This window comes from Hyaena hyaena, unplaced genomic scaffold (assembly GCF_003009895.1).
Source record: "Hyaena hyaena isolate Hyena2069 unplaced genomic scaffold, ASM300989v1 scaffold_89, whole genome shotgun sequence".
NCBI classification, from domain to species: Eukaryota; Metazoa; Chordata; class Mammalia; order Carnivora; family Hyaenidae; genus Hyaena; species Hyaena hyaena.
In genome coordinates, this window is record NW_024080719.1 from 2,592,243 (window position 1) to 2,605,660 (window position 13,418).

Below are 13,418 nucleotides of genomic sequence, written 5' to 3' on the forward strand. Positions count from 1 at the left end.
CTAGAGGCATTTGTCGCGTCCTCTATATGAAGTTTGATCCATTCTGTATGCCTGTTTTTCGATGACAATGAGCTTCCCAGAAAAAGGAGTCACATCACTGAGTTAAGAGTAACAGACTCAGAGGCACCTGGGTGGCTAAGTTGGTTGAGTGTCTGACTCCTTGGCTCAAGTCATGATCTCCTGGTTTCATGGATTTGATCCCCTCGTCAGGCTCTGTGCTGACTGTGCAGAGACTGCTTGAGATTGTCTCTCTCCTCACTCACTCAGTCTCTTTCTCTCTCAAAATGAAACAAATAAACTTAAAAAGGGGGGGGGGGACAACAGATTGATAGAGGCACCTGGGTGGCTCAGTCAGTTTAGTACCTGTCTGTTAAGCACCTGACTTGATTCGGCTCAGGTCATGATCTCATGGTTCCTGAGATGGAGCCCCAAGTCAGGTTTCCCACACAGAGTTGGCCTGGGGATCCTCTCCCTCCCTCTCTCTGCTCCTCCCCCACTTGCATGCACGCACATGCTTGGTTCTCAATCTCTCTCTCTCAAAATAAATAAATAAATAAATACGCTTAAAAAAAAAGAGTAACAGATCCATAATCATGTATGTTTATTAAAACAAGTTTCCTGAGGAGTTTAACTAGGCAATATTGTCAACCTAGTTTGCTTAAAATGTACAAAAAATGCAGTGAAACTTACATATCTTTAAAATATTCTAAAGTCATATTTTGTTCTGATTGGCTACCCAATTAGGGCAAATTATGTGATTTTTGCTAACAATAATCTGAAACATAAATATTGAGTTTGGGTTTAAAACCAATTATTGAAATGATCATAAATATATGATATCTATTGATTGAACAGTAATTAAAAGATGCAGGATGCTAGGATTGACCCCTCACTGTTTTGGTTCATATACCTTGCTAGAATAAACTACCTTCTAAAAAAATGCCTTGTAGACTGTGCAATTATAGAGGTTAGGACATTTTACAGACATAAATTCAATGACATGTTGCGGAGGCTTGCTTCTTCTGAAACTTAAAATTATTTTAAATACTGAATGAGAATATTTTTATCATATCATAAACTATTGCTTAATCAAAATGAGATGTCAAGACCCCTTGCCATTCTCTGAACTTCTAAGTCCATTGTTTGATAGACTTGGATAAAGTTTACAGGCATAAGTATTCAGCAAAAATCTTAGATACCTAGAGAGAGAAAAAAGCAATCTAAGACTCTTCTGTAAGTCAAAATGTTGAGAAGAAACAAAGTAACAAAATAAGGAGAAACAACAATTCAGAAAATGGCAATTTTGGCATAAATATCTGAGAGTCACTGTGGACCACAAGCTGAATATGAATATGCAGAACAGAAGTGAAAACAAAAATGCCTTATTAGGATGTGCTAACAAGGACATGACAGATAAATCTGTTGAAATTATATACCACGAAGAGTGTCTTTTGCCAGGGCTCCACAAAGTCCCAGGATAGCGTAACAGCAGTGGTTAAACACAATCAGATAGTTCTCTTTCATTGTGTGGAAAGATCTCCCTGGCTTGGAGCTCTGCCTTTAAAATTATGGGAATAGTTCAGAAGGTGAGTACCAGTTAAAGGGATTCTGAGAAGAGGGAGAGAGACAGTTTCATTATGCACTAAGGCAGCCTTTCAAACACCAGACCCCAAATTCAGCAGCAAATGTTTGGGGACCCTCATCTCCCCTCAGTTTATGTGTGGAGAGTAGAAGAAAGTTTTCACTCTTTCTTTCTTTCCTGGAATACAATATCAGGTGTTGCGGAAGACCTGAAGGACTCCCAATTTGCTAGATTGCTTTAAAGGTCAGAATTAGACAATTAAGGATTCAGTGAAGATTGATTTTCCGTGAATGGGAATGATAAGCAGGCCTTTCTGCATTTGGCACCATTACTTCCTGTACAAGAATGTCAACAAATACCGTGTAGAATGTCACCTCTGCTGGACTGATAGTGGTCTTCTGGAGAGCTGTGTCGACGAGGACACAAGGCTTGTGCCAGCCTGACAGTAAGGTACAGTGAGTGACGTCTGCCACGGGCACAGGTATCTGCTTATTCCTATTCTGTCTGTTGCAAATGACCATTAATATCTCAGAAATATTTGAGGGTTGATGATGACCCCCTGCGCACAGGTCCTATTCACACACCACACACAAAGGAGGTGTGGTGAGAGCAACAGTGAGCTTTGGACAAATGTGAGCAAGCTGGTGATTTTAGCCGAGACGGAAATCATTTCGCTCTTTCAATGAAGATTCCTTTTCCTCCGAAAAGTGCCCAAGGGGTCTGTCCGGCCAACTCACAGTCCACAAGTCACCAAAGAACATCTCCTCAGGATGGTGGACTCTCTCACTCTGTCTTCTTGGCAGGTACACATGCTTCCCAACCCCCCCGGGATGATGTATACAGTGAAACACACGCTTTGTTTGCTGTCTTTTCCATGATGTAACTTGCCTTGAGGAAAGTTCCTGCTGAATGCAGATGACCTATCAGAGGACTTGACTAATCAGAGGAAATTATCCAAAGCTAATTAGGTAACAAGGTGACCCAGAAGGAGGCCATACATAAACCAGCTTCCTGATTTAAATTCCAAGGAATGAAACAGAAAGGGAGCAAGGACCTAGAGTGTGGACGGAGTGAGTACAGGCAGCTAGAGGTTGGCGGAGAGGAGGGAACGGGCACTGAGGAGAGGGGAACACATCACGTGGCTTCTCCACTCTCAGAGGCCACCATGGACGGCAGCCAAGCCTCTTGCTAGTGCTTCTCAATCGTGCATTCTTCCAGGTACAGGTGATGGCATCGTTGGGGAGAGTGGGCGTTGGAAGGAACAGCAAAAGATTCTTGTGTCTGTGTTGATTTGAAATTAATTAAATTTGCATCCTCTTCATCCTCCGTTGGCAGGCTCGGCAGGCTCCCTCTGGGGCTGCTCCTCTTCGAAAACATTAGCACCATTCAGTTTCAGGATTCATTGTCACTGTAAAAAAAAAAGAAGAAGAAGAAGAAGAAGAAGAAGAAGAAGAAGAAGAAGAAGAAGAAGAAGAAGAAGAAAAAGAACAATAATGTATTTCCAAGAAGCTACTGAGAGCTGGTCACTCCACTATGGAGGTGACTCAAGAGAACATAAACAGTCAGGAAGCCAACAAGTGTCCAGCTTGCAATTTCTGAGACAAAGGTTGGTTTGGATTTTATATTTGAACCCTGAGGAGGAAATCCATGAAAGCCAAGAAATAATCCCTAGCTCTTGCTCTAACGTCCCTCCCTAGTGCTGACGTGGAGAGAACCAGATGGAGTTGGGGGTCCTTCCCCCACTTTAATTAAATCTAATCCCATTCTCTATGAATCGATGCCAAATTGCCTTTTTTTTTTCTTTTTAAAAAAATTTCCACATATTGTTTGTTTTCAGGAGTTTGCGGTCCTGGCGGGTTTTCAAAAACTCATTTTGTTCATTTCCACAAAGGATCTGGAGGTGCCTTCTCAGTGTCATTTAGAACTCAATTGTTAGGCATCTTGGGGTGTGAATAGACATAAATTATGCACATAGTATTCGGACGTGACTGTGCTGGCTGGCTGATTTGTGCTTTTGCTTCTAACTTGGCTATCTTGGCCACGTATCTGGTGCTGCAGCTTTTCCCCGGTGAGACCATACCTTTACCCCCGTCTCCTAGAGAGCAGGCCACCCTACCTCTCCTCCTGCTTCTTTTTTTCAGTCTTGTATCCCATCACTCAAATTCCAGAACATCCTTACTTGAAGTGACCTTTGTGTCCAAGGAAATGCCTGAATGATAATAATCAACAGAACCTTGTACCTCCCTAGCTCACAGGCATGAGTCTGCAACAGACTGTATTCTTCTCACTCGTACGTCAGAGCTCTCCTGCTCAGGGAACCAGCGTGTGTTTCCAAAAAGATTTTGAAGCAATTTGGTAGACAAATGGGTAGACAGATAAATAGATCTACCCATGAAAGGGGAGGGGAAAGGTAATGTGTATGGTTGTGTGTTTGTGTTGTGAAGACCGGGGGAAGAAGATGTGATAAGGCTGGACAGTTAGTGGGAAAGGAGGAGGAGGAGATGTGAACAAAAGTACAAATTCTATAGCAAAATTTATTTACTATGGAGAGCTAATGGAAAACTAAGAAAGTTTTTACCTGAGGAGCAGATGTAACAACACCTTTATTTAAAGTTAACCTGAACCACTCTTAAACTGGGCAAGGAGGTTCCATTTCTTGGAAATTGGGTGGTAGCAGGATATTATTTTTAAGCTCCAGGAGTTCATCTCTACAGAACAGAAGTCTGTGAATTGTGTGTTTTCCTTCTGTGGCCTTATCTGGAAATTTCAGCTCCCCTAAGCAGAGTGTAACACAAAGCTGAGTAGCAATGGGCACCAGCCCTCTTTTGTCCACAATGCTGATCTGCGTCCAGCTGTTATAACAGATGTGATTTTTTGAATTATGATAAAACCGATCCATAGCCTTTGTTGAAAAACTAAATACAAATAAGCAAAGCAAAAATACTAGCAGTCTTACTACAGTCAACATTTGGGGGTTCGTTCTTCCAAACTTCTTTCCCTTGATATTGGCATACATGCTTTTTGTACAAAAGTGGAATCCCTATTAGGCATACTGTGCTATCATCTGCTTTGCTCACTCTCATTCACATGGAGACATCAGTCCTTGCTAATAAATATCCAATATATTTTTAGTGGCTACAGAGCATTTCATTCTCACGAGACCAAAAAGCATTTTCAAACTACATATCCTTACTGTTAAACATGTAGACCATTTCCAATCTTAAGTTTTTATTTAGTCTAAAAAAAATGCTACATCTTGACACACTTCCATTTGTTACCTTTGGGTAAATGTCTAGACGGGGAATTACCAGGTTAAAATGTGTATTCTTTTAAGGCTTGATCAACTCATTGTCAAATTACCCCCTTCCCTAGATATTTTGTACAATTTACCTTCTCCTTACACTTTCTTTAGGGAAATATCCTTTACCCCACACCCTTTCCAATACTGGCTGTTATTACTTTCATTATTTTATTCATCCAATATGTAAAAATAGTATACTTACCTTTACTTTTTTATAATTACTGAGAAAAATAAACATTTTTAAAGCTCTATTGGTAATTTCAATTTTTTCTTTTACGAAATTGCTTATTGCTAATTTTTACTAATATTTAAAAGGGGATTATTATCTTTTTATTGGTTTGTGTCTTAGAATCATAATTTTTATTTATTATATGTGTATTGCAAATACTTTCCCCCAGTTTTTATTTTCCTTCTCATTCTATTTATTGTGTTTTCTGAAGTACAGAAATTTAGAGTTTTTAATGTAGTTAAATCTGTGCTTTTCTGATATGGTTTCTGACTTGTGGGTCATGCTTTCAAACTAGTCTCCACCTCAAAGTTATAATAATATTTATCTATATTTTCCCTGGGTATTTTTCTTTTTTTAACATTTAAGCTTATTTGGAGACTATTTTAATCTAAAGTGTAAGGCAGAGTTCTAAATTTAAATTTTTTTAAACATTTTTAATGTTTATTTGTTTTTGAGAGAGACAGAGCATGAGTGGGGGAGGGGTAGAGAGAGAGGAAAACACAGAATCTGAACTAGCTGTCAGCACAGAGCCCAATACGGGGCTCAAACCCATGAACCGTGAGATCATGACCTGAGCCAAAGTCAGACATTTAACGGACTGAGCCACCCAGGCACCCATAAATTTAAATTTTTACATAGTTGAGTCTTTCATTCAGGAACATAGTACACCTCTGTTTTTAAAAATCTTTTATGTCCCTCAAAATTTTTTTGAACATTTTCTCTTTATATTACGCCATGCAGTTTTTGGTTACGTTTATGACTATGTATTTCACACCTCTTGTTGCCCTTATATGGTAGTACTAATGCTCATACCTACTAACAGTGGCTCTTTTAGCACAGTAGGTAAGAGCACAGGGTCAGATGGCCAGAACTCGAACCAGGGCTCAGCCACTTCCTTGCTATGTGACCTTCGGCAAGTTGACCTTTCTTAGCCGAAGTTCCCTGTTCTCATCTCGTCTGAAAACATGCATAATAATACCATGTACCATGTCGGGTTGTTGTAAAAGTAGGCAAGCCAGTGTAAGGAAGGCCCTATGCTGCATGCCTGACATACAAAGAACCTATGTTATTCTTATTTTGCAGATTCTAGCAAATGTGTGTTGGCGAAATACAAGCTTGAACATTGCTTCAAATACCTGAAGGCTTTAAGAAACCATCTTCCAAGACAAACTTCCCATTTCTGAGGAGAACGTACTTAAATGTGGTTTGCTTAGAACACTCTACTCGCGTTCTGAAGGCTTCGCCTGTGACACTGTCCACCAACCAGAGCTCGTTAACTTCACGCACCAAAGAGCACAGAAGCTCCCATATGGCGCTCGCCGGACAGTGAGCAGCGTGACAAGGTCCGCCGCACAAGACAGCCCCAAAGTGGGTACAAGTTGCTTCAGCCGTGGGACATCAGGTCGTTCCTAGTGTTGCAGATCTCACGTGCGAATGCTCACTGGCAGCAGCCCGGTGGCCGTCAGACCCGTGGGCAGCCAGCAGCCTGGGCTCCGCCCAGTGCCGGAGCCCGGAGCATTCTCTCACTCGTGTTCATCCCTCTATTTAGTTAGGCGTGTTCCTTGCTGTCTTTGGGGCTATTTATCATCTCCATGAAATGATCAAATAAGCCCAGACGTTGTTCACTCTGGCAAATCCTGGAGTTCTGTTAAAAATATCTTGGCCAACTGCCACACGATCGCAACAAATAAAGTAAGTGATCCTGCCACAAACCTCTATCGCCTGCCTCCTTGTTAATTCCTGCCGGGTTCGTGTCTTGTCTACGGCAGTGGCATTAGTGAGGAATTTTTCTCAGAGTGTTATACGGATATTTTAAGAATGTGGGACAGCTTTCCTGAAGGCCTTTATAGTAACAGGCCTACAAACTGTAAAAACAAATCGAACTGATGAAAAAGCATCAATTTGTTATTTTTAAGAAAGCATTTAATTGCAATGCTTGCAGTTAAATGAGGACAGATACAGCTCCTAACACCTTGTTTCCTAACGGCCCCTGGGTTGCAGGTAGGATCAGAGAAGCCATCTTTGTTCTCCTGACCAGTTTATCTTCTAACAATCCCTCTTTATGACCACAGCTAAGGTTTCTTAGCACGAAGATGGCAATAAACCTACATTAAACCTTTCTCACATAATGACGCTCCCTAACTTAGTTTTGGGTAAGTCCAGAGCTCAGGCTAGCACAAAGTCACATAACAATTAGATCATGCTCCTTTTCTCTTCATCAGTGTAACATCCCTTCTCCTTCTGGAAAGAGGCCTGACACCCTGGGGGAATTATAGAGGTCACACATCTGGCTAATATCACAGGCAGTCCTATAATTCATCCAAGACACGTAGATCATGCCCACAGTAGACATAATCTAGGCCACTATTCAAGCAATGCTGTGTTTTATTAAACTTAGTAGTACATCTTCTCTCACCCACCACATGCTCATGTGAGTGCGCACACACACACACCTGCATTTTAACAGTGCTATTTGAGGTTATAATCCTGTGGGATTATAAGTGGTTACTTTGTCCCCCTCATATGTTACTTGGTATCCCTCATCATACAAAGCTCAGATTTGAGGGAAACCAGATGGCACTTCATATACTTCCTATTCAATACTTGTTGAGTTTTAAATGACTTTTGACAGACTAGAAAGGAAAAGAGGAAAGAAACTCACAAAGGAAATAACTGGAGGTAGTCAGAGATTTATTGAGCAGAGAGGCCAAAAGAGTTCACCAAAACCGCTGTTTTCTTGCAAGTAATGGTTTGATCTTTTCAGTGAATACATGGGATGAGGGATACATCTTCTGCCAAATACTTTCAAGTACCAGCCTCATGGTGGCTGCCTTTCTTGCTGCTGTGTGTTCCTTGTTTTTTTTTTTTCTTTCTATCTTTAATCTGTCTCTTAATTTATGGAATATCTCATTTTAACTAATTAATAAATGAAAATGCAGTTTTAAGAGAAATACTGAACTTTATCATAAACTTGCTGTGTAAATTGGACAAATCACTTAACATCTCGGAGTTCCAGGCTTACTCATACAGATTATTTCATTTTTAACCGGTTGAACTGGCATGATGTAGACAATGCCAGGCACTGTCTGGCATCAGGTGTTCATATTAGGTGTTCGGTAAATATATTTTGTAAAATTATATCAACAATCATACTTTTCTTTAAAAAAAAAAAGGTTAAGAGAAGAGAGGAAACAGGAAGAAATTGACAAAATTCTTTATTAAACTAAGCTGGATTTTCCTGAAAAATATTGAAGTGATCCATTTTTATGTCATTGAGCTTAGACATGAATCATAAAATAAACAATAGAATTATTACAAAACCAGAACAGGCATGCTGTTATTTACCCTGTAACTAGTTAATTTCCTAGGTGATAGTACTAAGGCATCTAGTATATATAAAATGCTATACAGATGTCTTATTATTTTTGTTATTAATGAGCTTTCAAAATTATACATCTACTTGAATGAAACCAAATCGATTTTCTCCCTAGTCTTTCGCTACTCAATATAAACTCATCACTGTGGCCAGTTGGCATAAAGGAAAGAAGATGGACACTTGGCTATTATTTGCAGTTCCTTTTCCGTGGTTATTCAGCTAAGCTTGCAGAGACAGAACACCATGCTTGCAGGAAATTGTCTAAGTATGAACGCTTTGGGAAGAAAGGACAGGCTGGCCAGACCTTAAGCACTATGATGAAAGGGATTCTCTCCTTCCTGTTGTTACCACTCCTTAGCGCCATTCAGGAAGGTGCTGTGAGGGTAGGGGTAGACAATAAGGGGGTGCATTCTTTACAGAGAATTTAAACAGTAATGAAACCAGCTCGATAGATCTGCTTTTTGTTATCAGCATGTGCTGGCAAACATTAACAGTGTCAGTGATGAAATTCTTTTCAACCCTAGGGCAGACCTCTCCCACAGCCTTGCCACACCACCTAGCCACTATTCTACTACCACTATTCCCACTACCTCTTACACTGCCTAGCACAGAACCAATATGAATTAAGAGGAAAATGCTAAGGAAATAAGAATATAAAACCCTCCCTCCTCCACAATTCTTTGGTTGTCTTTTCTTACGGATTTTTTAAAGATACAAAAACCGTAGTATAAACTTCCTATAATGTTTTGTATGTCTCTGGCATTTATTAAAACCTGTGCTAAATTTTAGATTCCACAGCATAAAAGAAAATGTCCATTCAATGAGGACAGGGCAAAGTAATGGACAATGGCTTGCCAATAAGATACGAGGGAGAAGTTCTGAAAGGCTGGAGATTATGGACCCTAACAAGAAAAGTCTTTGTACCCAGGGAGGTGCATTAAGTGTAGGATGGTGACCAGATCACTCCTTTTTCCGGAAGTACATGGACTTTATGCCTAAGAGGTTCTGTATCAGGGTGTCTTTCTAGCATCAACAAGGACTGAGCCTTTTAAATAGAGTCCAGAAGCCCAAGTTTAGCAAGAGGACGGAGAAGTGTGTTTTCTACTAAGTTCCATCTTCAGTGACTGTTCTATGCTTTCTGAAGCATTACAGTCACTAGTACACCTCTTACATGGTAGAGGAAGGATGAATCACAGAAGTAAAAGTCAATTGGGAACTTTGGGGGTAATGATGTATCAGAGTAGGTTAACTGATTGTGACAAATGCACTGTTGTGGTGTCAGATGCCAATAGCCGGGGAGGCTGTGCATGTGGAGGTAGGGGGTGTACTGTACTTTCTGTTCCATTTTGCTGTAAACCTAAAAGTGCTCTAAAATATAAAGCCTTTAAAAAAAAAAAAATGCCCCAACCAGTACTGTGGATGGGCCTGGGCCTTTGGACACAGGCTAGCCAGCCCAAAAGGCAGCCAATTTATGTACATCAATTTTAAGTTAATAATAAGAGTACCAATACTTATTGAGAGTTTCTTTTGTGGCAGGCCTTGTTCTGCCTGTATCTTTCTGACTTTTAGTGACTAAATATTAGATTTGCTTTACAATATTTTACTACTCTTTGCAGCAGTCGGAAAGTATCTATGACACCAAAGCCTTGGGGCTTGCCATTGATGATTCTTAATGCTGGTGCTGGCTTTACTGAGGGGGAGTGAGGTAAGGTCTGACGTTTGTCCTGTGAATTAAAGCCAGATAGTTCTGGACCAACAGAGGAATATAGACATTCCCCTTAAAAAAAAAAAAAAATAGGTTAGCATAAAGAAGCTCTCCAAATAGGTTAAGGCTTTTTGTCCTACAGGCAGAAATGACCTGGACCTTATCTCAAAGCCCAACCTTTCAATATTTCAAAAATGTGATTTCTAAGATGCGTTCACAACCATACAGTTCTCAAACATTAAGTTTTTTCTATGTTGCCAACAATTTCAAAAATCAAGAGGCAGTCGTATGAAAACCACCAGTGTTCCACATGACTTGCAGGTGCCCATCAGAAATACAGTCATAAGATATTTATAGGGTTTTGGTGGCGATCTGAGCCATGTGCTGAACATACACGGTGACTTATTTTTAGGTAAGATTAAAATGCAGAGAAAATATTCCTTTGTAATCTCCTTTGTGATGCTCCCGTTAGCATTTTTTCCTTTCATCTACTTGTTAATACCTGGTACCTCATTTACATAGGATAGAATTTTTTCTGAACCAGTGATGAATTTTTAACATGCAAGTACCTGGACAGGTAACACTGACTAAAATCTTCAATAAGAAGTGGGCCTCCGAATCAGAGCTGAGGTTTACCTCAGTAAGACTATAGGGGCGTGATGTGTGAGATGAAGGGTGATGACCTTTCGGATAAGGTTTAAGGGAAGGTGCAGAATAAGGGTCCAGAAGACAAACATCTGACTGCCCTGATCGCCGTCTGCTATCAGTCTTTCCCTGCAAGCCTCCAGCCTCAGGGACTGCCCGTGACAAGTGTCTACACTCTGGAAGCATTTAAGATGACAGGCACAAGACCTCTGGTTAACATGGAGGGAGAGAAGATGGGTGGTATTTACTATGCTCTGAAAGTTTATTCTATTTATTCCAACAGAAGTGTAAAGTCTCAGTCACGGGCTCAGTCAAGTTCTCTACTCACTGATCACCTCTGAGTCACCTCTACCAACAATTTGGTGCCCCCAAAATCACAGTGCCGCTGTGTGGAACAAGTCCCCACGTTGCTGAATCATCAATCCTTTCTCCTGCGACATTTCCCACATCCTGACCAAACAGTTCTCTGATCAAAAATACCCCAAGCGTGATCATTTTCTGATCATATCCTCAGAAAAGAGCAAAATTTAAGCAAGACTGTGGTGTGCTGCTTAATAGAATTTTTCTATCAAGCAGAGCCACCTAGTGGTAGAACAGAATATGTTTCTTAAATTCTCATTTAATTTCTCTCTTACGACAACTTAATCCAGGTGGGGTTTTGTTTTGTTTTGTTTTGCTTTGTTTTTTATATGTTCATTTTGCCCACTCATATTTACAGTTTTCCTCTGTAAGTCTGTCACTTCCATCTGTTTTCCTTACCAAACATCTATTCATCCAAGGTAAACAAACCTATAGTTCATTATAATTGGAAAGTTTTATGGCTAAAACAGAAGTCGACTCAACAGTATCTCTTCAGAAGGGCAAGAAAATGCCAATACTAATTTACTTCAAAAGATAGAGTCATTAGGATATTTACTTTGTACTTTCTATTTGCAATAGCTCACATTTTCTTTTCTCCACACTACACATATGTATGCCCATGTAAATTGTCACATAAAATTTATAGGTGCAGAGACGGTAAGCGAAAGTGCTCTACCGTGGTCTCCAATCCCCTCCCCCATACACATATAATCAATGACAGAAATTAGAAGTACCTTGGGTTGTGGTTTGATTCCTTTTCTTCCTTTAAAGTAGGTAAACATTCACAGTCAGCTAGGACAGAATATAAGTAAACTCATTGTTAATCACCCAAATTCTATTTTCTACCCACAAAACTCGTACATTTGAGCACCACATTTCCCTGCTCTGTCTGGTTACTTGTACAGAAATGGTCTCACTAGGGAGCTCTAGAGGTTAAAAGATTAATGATGGCAAGGCTCTTGAAATGGAAAAAAAGCGTTAGTAGCACAGATACAAGACTTCAACATGCCTCTGGCCCTGTTGGAAAGGGCACAATTCATCACTGCTTGGTTATTCAGTCCCTGAAGAGCCCCACTCTTGCTCCAAAAGCTAGAATCTGCATGTTTCAGGTTTGACACTGGAATAAAATAGCTGTACCGGAGGTCCTGATGTGCCTGCAGACTGATTTCAGTCAGGATGCACGATCGAAAAGCAGTAAGTAAGCTGAGGAACAACTAACCTTCTGAAAGTCATCAGAGTTCTCTCCTATCATCTGACAGTTAGTTTTAAGGAAAAACAAAACCCATCGACTCCATCACCTATGTGTCAAAATAACTCTCCGCTGTAGTTATGAAATAGAAATGCCTTTTTCTGGGTTTCTGGTTTTGTGAGTGTAATGGGATTCTGATATATTGTAGTAATCTCAGATATGAAAGGAAAGATGTCAAATTATTAAGAGAGGTTGTCTTTGGGTGGTGAAGTTTTTCTTCTTTCTCCTTTTTTTTTTTTGCATTTTCCAAATTATTATGTATGTACATTTTGTAAACCAAAACAACAAAATGAAACTGCCTTAAGGATTATCTCAGTGACCCGCCCCTGTCCTCAGATGCTTTACAGAGCCATTCTTGCTTCAGTATTGGGCTATGAAAAACTGTGCTGTTCAAAATTGTACAAGTTTATTGAATGGTTCTAATCTTTGGGAAAGCTTATGTTGATAAGCCTCTGGTACAATAATTCTAATAACAGGTCTCTGGATTTGGGGGCTTCACTATCGTTGAATCTGACAGACCCCAGGGTATTTTTTAAAGTTGAATGCTAAAAGTACAAATGATATGATAATATAAATAGAGGATTTTATGAATATAACCTGAGTGTTAAAAATCATTTATTGACTTTTACAGGAATTTTAAAAGGGAAAAACTAACTACCACCTTTTTTACTTTTTATTTATTTACAAACAATTTTTTTAATGTTTATTTATTTTTGAGAGAGTCAGAGAGACAGAACATGAGCAAGGGAAGGACAGGGAGAGGGAGACACAGAATCTGAAGCAGGCTCCAGGCTCTAAGCTGTCAGCACAGAGCCCGATGCAGGGCTCGAACTCACAAACCATGAGATCGTGATCTGAGCTGAAGTCGGATGCTTAACCAACTGAGCCACCCAGGTGCAGTGCTACCATCTTTTTAAAAATCCAAATATTGATTTAATGAAAAGTAAGGAACACATACAGCAATTACTGCC

The 13,418-nt window shown here is 40.0% G+C and overlaps 1 protein-coding gene across 1 annotated transcript in view; it reads right to left on the reverse strand.

Moving 5' to 3' along the window:
- Positions 1–577: 577 nt before the first annotated feature.
- Positions 578–13,418, reverse strand: part of TMEM154 (transmembrane protein 154) — a 41,911-nt gene continuing 29,070 nt past the window's right edge. Inside the window, exons 6-7 of the mRNA XM_039234329.1 lie at positions 11,933–11,990; positions 578–2,990 (exon numbers count right to left, since the gene is read on the reverse strand). Of these exons, the coding sequence (XP_039090260.1) occupies positions 2,975–2,990; positions 11,933–11,990 (74 nt within the window). The 3' untranslated portion in view covers positions 578–2,974. The remainder of the gene's footprint in view (positions 2,991–11,932; positions 11,991–13,418) is intronic.